General features: G+C 30.7%; 1 protein-coding gene across 1 annotated transcript; it reads left to right on the top strand.

Annotated features, from left to right (window-relative positions):
• Window positions 1–4,071: 4,071 nt before the first annotated feature.
• On the top strand, window positions 4,072–4,569 carry LOC145030458 (zinc finger BED domain-containing protein DAYSLEEPER-like). Its single transcript, XM_078978823.1, has one exon. The coding sequence runs from the start codon at window positions 4,072–4,074 to the stop codon at window positions 4,567–4,569; it is 498 nt and encodes a 165-aa protein (XP_078834949.1).
• Window positions 4,570–6,704: the final 2,135 nt, after the last annotated feature.

The raw sequence follows: 6,704 nt of genomic DNA, 5'->3' as shown, positions 1-6,704 counted from the left end.
ACTAATTTATTATCGACATCAATACTTTTTAAAAAATAAAAAATGATGAGAAAATAACAAGTGTTATTTTTATAGACATTTGAAAAAAAAAAAACGTAAATTATAAGAAAATGACAAGTGATACTAATAAATATATTCTTTTATTAGTGTAGAAAGATACTAGATTATAACTCGTGAAAACCACAATTAGTATTATTATAAATATTATACAGACAAAAATAAAATAAAATATGACAAAAACAAATGTGGTATAAGATTGATTTGTATAGTTGGTAAGAAAAATAATATAATCATAATTTTACGAGAATAAAATCATAAATGATTTAAAAGGTTATTGAAATATGATATGATTTGTGTTTGAAATATTAAACAAATCTTGATATTGTTTCCAAAAAAGGTGGATTTTGAAATTTTTAGAATTAATATTTTGAGATTTAGTAATCAAATATTTTAATATTTATTAGAAAATTTTGGAAGGTGGCAAATAAGCATCATAGAATAGAAAAAAAAATTAAGAATATTTGGTTTTATTTATTAAATAAATTAAATAATAATTTTTTTTTTTTAATAAGAAGAATGGTGACGTTGGCACTTTGATTGGGAAAGAACAAACAAAGGGGCGACTTATTTGCCTTAAGATACGGGTCAAACAAGAAGCCACCGTATGTTTTCATTTTCTTTCATTCTAAGCAACTTTTTTATTATTATTGTTAATATTAGTATTAATTATTTATATAGTATATCCCCTGATTATTTTGATAATATTTATTATAATTACACACCATTTCACTTAAAAAACAAGAAACTAACGTGAATAAATTTGTTTTCCAAATGCATCTTTATGTAGAACACGTAAATGATCTTTATTTTGAAAAAATAATGGCTTTTGATTTTGTAATCGACTTCCCACCACTTTTGCATTTTAAATGATAATGGCTTGTAACAAATAAACAAATAAAAAGGTACACATAAACCATGTAATATATTTAGGGAAGAGCAAAAGGACCGGGGAACCGGCACCCGATGGAACCGGTCGGGCCGGGACCTATACTATAAATTCGTGATTATTTGGAACCGGGACCCGGAAAGAACCGGCTATTGGAACCGGCCCGGCTAGAAAACCATGTCACGTAATGACGTTCACGAATCACGATCGATCCCACCTCGGCACCTCCTGCTTGCGATACACACATAAAAAAAAAAAAAAAAAAAAAAAAAAAAAAAAAAAAAAAAAAAACCTCTTCTTCCCATCTAGTCTCAAATCGCAATCGGTCTCATAACCAAAAAAAAAAAAAACACAATCGGTCTTGTGAGTCACGGCCACAATCCCAACTCCCCAAGTCACGAACCCTACTCTCTTCAACAATCGGCAATCAGCATCACTTCATCATCATTCAATTCTTCATCTCCAAGTTTCCATCGATTACAAGTTTCCATCTCCAAGTTTCAATCGATCTTCAATTCTTTATCATCATTCATTGATTTTCATCTTCAATTGCTTCAATGATTCAAACTATGGATGTTCATGAAGATCAAGTAAGAGCATATATTTATATTTCATGTTTTAAGATTATATATTTCAATATTTGCTTCAATGCTTTAATGATTCGCCAAATAATGGCATGCATGCAAGTTTTTTTTCTTTGGTTTTGTTGTCTCCATTCCAAATATATGCATTGTTATCCCTACTTAATTAAAAGATCTTGATTCTTGATCATAGTCTCATAGTGGAGTACTCCTTTACGGATGAAAGGTTGTACATATAATATATGTTTCATGTTTTAAGCTCCATTTAATAATGTACTTTGTAGACATACATGCAAGATTTTTGTTAGATTAGTTTATTGTTTATAGTATGAATGTAAGATTGTCAAAACTACGAATTTGTATAGTACTTTTGTTATATAATTAATGTGTAAAATTGACATTGTAGGATTTGGATGGCCTACCAAATGTATCATCATCAAGATACCGAAACTCGGATGCTCATGATGCCAATATTGAAGATGGTAATCCGGCTAATTGGATTGGAAAAGACTTTGATGACCAAGTAAGATTAGCATTTAGCTCATTAGCAATATTTATTTCTTTAGCAATCTGTCCAAATATTAAATTGTGCATAACTAGTTCAATTTAACTTGTTTTGACCTGAATCTTTTTCCTACATGTAGATTATGATTTGTAGTTGAATTTAGACTATAAAAACGTTTGATTTGGTTAAAAATTGAATGAGTTACAAGCCCCATAAGGAAGGGTGTCAAATATGATTCTTTTTTTTTTTTTTTTTTTTTGTAACAGCAATAAAACGTGATCTGATTTTGTTGTTCAAATGTGTATAATTCATTCAATTTAACTTGTTTTGACCTGAATCTTTTTCCTACATGTAGATTAGGATTTGTAGTTGAATTTAGACTATGAAAACGCTTGATTTGGTTAAAAATAGAATGAGTTACAATCCCCGCAAGGAAGGGTGTCAAATCTGATTTTTTTTTTCTAACAGCAATAAAACGTGATTTGATTTTGCTGTTCAAATGTGCATAACTCATTCAATATAACTTATTTTGACCTGAATCTTTTTCCTACATGTAGATTAGAATTTGTAGTTGAATTTAGATTATAAAAATGCTTGATTTGGTTAAAAATTAAATGAGTTACAAGCCACGCAAAGAAGGGTGTCAAATCTGATTTTTTTTTTTCAACATTTAAACGTAATATGACTTATTATATGTTTTATTTTGAGAATATAGGATTGTGGAGAAGATTCAGAAGAAGATTATATAGAAGAAACACTAGCATGGAATGTTATACCAAGTGATGAATCAAACCAATAAGAGGAGCCACAAGAACAACAACCTTAAAAAAAAAACGAAAATTTGCAACCACACAAAAACAAAGACAACCAAAAAAATCAACTCAAACAAAAAAACCACCACCAACACAAAAACGAACACAAGAAAAATACCCAATAAAACCAAAACCCAAAAACAAAAAAAAAGACTCAAAAGGAGTTAAGGGACCGGATTAACCCAACCAGACGAGGTGAGGGTAGAGATAATTGTATCGCTCCTGTTTGGAAATACTTCGAGATCGAATGGATAAAGGAGGATGATGGAATTGAAAGAAAGTGGGCCGAGTGTAATTATTGTTTACATTTACTAGCTGCAGATCCAAACCGGAATGGGACAACTTCAATAAGCAAGCATTTTAATGAGTGTAAGTTAAATCCAGACAACATACCGAAACAAGTTGATGACAAACAACAAAAGTTGTCATTTACAAAAGCTCCTAATGGTGAGGGTCATGTATACACATGGAAACATGATGATACTAGGATCCAACTTGCCTTGCTAGGACTTTTCACAATCGGGGAACTACCATTTAAATTCATTGAAAACGAGGCATTCATAGAATTTGTAAACGCCCTCAATGGTAGGGTGAAATTGCCTTCAAGGCATAAAATTTCTCGTGATGTTGTGTCATTCTATTTAATGGAGAGGCAGAAGTTGTACAAACATTTGAGCAACCCTAAAACAGCCATCCACTTGACAACCGACACGTGGACATCCTCGTGTCAAAAGATAAATTATATGGTTGTCACGGCCCACTTCATTACCGAAGATTTTGTCATGCACAAAAGGGTAGCAAACTTTAGAGAGATTGATACTCACAAAGCTGAAGACATGGCCCGGGAGTTGCTAATTTGCATAAACGAGTGGGGATGAAGAATGTCATGACGATGACCGTTGATAATGCCAAGACAAATGACGCGGCAATCAACATCATTGTGAAAGAACTACTGGGTATTTACGAGAATGACAAACATTTTCACATTAGGTGTATGGCTCATATCATAAACCTAGTTGTGAAAATGGGGTTAAAACACGAAGTTTATCATGTAAAAAACCTACAAGATGCGGTGAAATATATTAGAGCCTCCCCGGAACGGATCAAGACGTTTAAACAAGCCATGAAGGATGCGGGAGATCCTAGATATAGAGCAACATCTTAGATATAGAGCAACATCTTAGGAAACATGAAACCAACCCGGATTTTATGTTTATGGTACCAAATATGAAAAATAAATATGACAAATATTGGGGTGACTATGATACTATAAGTGATTATGTCTTCTTTGCGACATTGTTAGATCCTCAATGCAAGTCAAAGTTTATGAAAGTTGTTTTTACCCAAATGCTTAAAGCCAAGAACAAAGATAAAAAGATGTTCGCTGATGAGATAGAATCCAAAGCACATGCAAAGGTTATTGATATCGAATGCAAATTGGACAAGTTTTTCAAGACATACTTGGAAAGGTCAAACATGACCTCATCGTCTCAACAAGAAACTCCCGAAGAAGTTGTTAATTTTGATGACGAAAACGAATTCTTTAGAAGCTATATGACTTCGGGAAGTTTCCCCTCGACTTCGTTAGAAAGTCAATTGCAACGATACTTAAACGATGACCCAATCGGATTTGACAAAGGATATGATATCCTCACATGGTGGAAAAATAATGCGGTGCGGTTCCCGATCGTTGCTCGAATGGCAAGATTAACAACTTCAAATTAATTTATAAATTTGTGTCGTGTATTATACACTAATTTGTTTATTAATAGATATTTTGGGGATGCAAATTTCCACCGTAGCATCCGAATCCACATTTAGTAACGGTCGTCGAGTAATTACCGACTACCGTACTAATTTGTTCGTTGTGATTGTGGAGGCATTGATATGCACTCAAGATTGGCTAAGAAAGAGTAGCTTGCCTATATATGACTACGACGAAGTGCACGACGTGTTAGCTGACGATGACCTCGCTATCGGTAATACACTAATACTTGTTACATCTTATTTTTAACTTCTTATTAGTATTTGTTACATTTTAGTAAGTAATAACATTTTTCTTTTGTATTATATATAGACATTGTGGATGCTATACACAACTTGAAGCTAACGGGGAAAAGATCAGGGAATTAGTCAAAATATCAAAGAAATGTTGGAATCCACATATTAGACCCTTTTTTTTTTTTTTTTTTTTTTTTGGTGAAACTTGGAAGTATATTTTGAATGTCGAAAGTGTATTTTGAATGTTGAATGTTGGATACTTAATAACATAACTTTGACGACATCCATGTTTAATTTGCTTGTAATAATTTAAATAAAAGATTCATGGTTAATTTGCTTGAATGTTGAATCATTTATTAAAATGTTGATTATTATAATTTTGATTATTTACTAGTATTTAAACATCCACTTCTACATAAAAAAAACCAATAAAACGCAAAGTAATTTAGTCGTTGGAATCACTCGAAAAACCGGCAAAAATCGGACCCGAAAAACCAATAAAACGCAAAGTAATTTAGTCGTTGGATACATCAAAATTTAGCCGGTTCCAAACTCGAAAAACCGGCAAAAACCGGACCCGAAACCGGAACCGGTAGAACCGCCGGGCCAGTTCGGTTCTTCATTTTGGCCGAAGCCGGTTCCCCGGTCCGGTTCGGTTCCGACCGGTTCTTTTGCTCATCCCTAGACATGAGCATTACATATGTTAGACAATGAAGATAAATGTGTTCTCACAGAATGATATTCTTAAATAATATAATTCTCGTCTGATGTTAGTCCCATATAATGGCATTCTCATAAGCATGGTTAAAATCAATGTCAACTTTGGACCACTGAAGAAAATCAAGTGCATTCGTTCAAGAATTGTATATTTAAGCATGCTATGTTTTTTAAAAACTTATTTCATTTTTATTACATTTTGTTGGAATATGTATAATTATATGAAAATGTATAAGACTATTATTATGTAAGAGTATGTATCAATCTATATTCAGATGTTCATGAATATACAAATATCTTGCTATTTTTCAACTAATGGTTTAAGAATGTTGTTTTTTTTTTCAAGAAGTTCATTTAATAAAAGTATGTATTATGTTGGAAATATATACCTGACATTCTTATACAATATTATTCTAACAAACAGTCAATCTGACATAATGAAATCATGTATAATTAAAAATTACGTTAGAATTAAAACTAAATTAATTAAAAAAATCAATACATAATTATCTCCAAGAATTTGGAATTCTTCTTTTTTAAATTTATTTCAGTTGACTAAAATACTTTTATAATCAAATTAAATAGTATTTTTCAATTATTTTTAAATCAATAATATTTATTAATCAGTCATTTTCATATAACTAAAATGAATGGTCAACAATCAACCATACATCCACACAATATATAAATAGTTAAAATACAACAACCTAACCTTTTATATATATATATATATATATATATATATATATATATATATATATATATATATATATATATATATATATCGGGAAAAGTTAAATAGAGAACCATTATTAATTAATGAATCAATCTAAAACGTCAGAATTTAAAGTGATCAACGGCAAAATGAAGTTGTAAATTTTTATAATAGATGCACATGCACCAGATTATAATAAAGTTCGCTTCTTTTTTTCATTTATTTTTTTTAGACATGTTTTTTATCGAAAAAAAAAAACCGAATATACCATTGTTTATGATTTTTCGTCATTTTTTCATAGAGATCGATATTGATATACAAAAAATAAATGTTTTTTCCAAAAAAAAAACCCACTTTATTTCTTTGTTTTTTTGACAATTTAAGGTCTACTTTTTATCGAAAAAAAATTAATAAGTATATCAAAATT

This window comes from Lactuca saligna, chromosome 2 (genome assembly GCF_052625555.1).
Source record: "Lactuca saligna cultivar CGN05327 chromosome 2, ASM5262555v1, whole genome shotgun sequence".
In the NCBI taxonomy this organism is placed as follows: Eukaryota; Viridiplantae; Streptophyta; class Magnoliopsida; order Asterales; family Asteraceae; genus Lactuca; species Lactuca saligna.
The sequence above is the reverse complement of the archived record's forward strand: the minus strand, read 5'-3'. Positions and strand labels throughout refer to the sequence as shown.

Excerpts from the sequence above, each read along its gene's own strand:
- LOC145030458 (XM_078978823.1), top strand. The coding sequence starts at position 4,072 with ATGAAAAATAAATATGACAAATATTGGGGTGACTATGATACTATAAGT.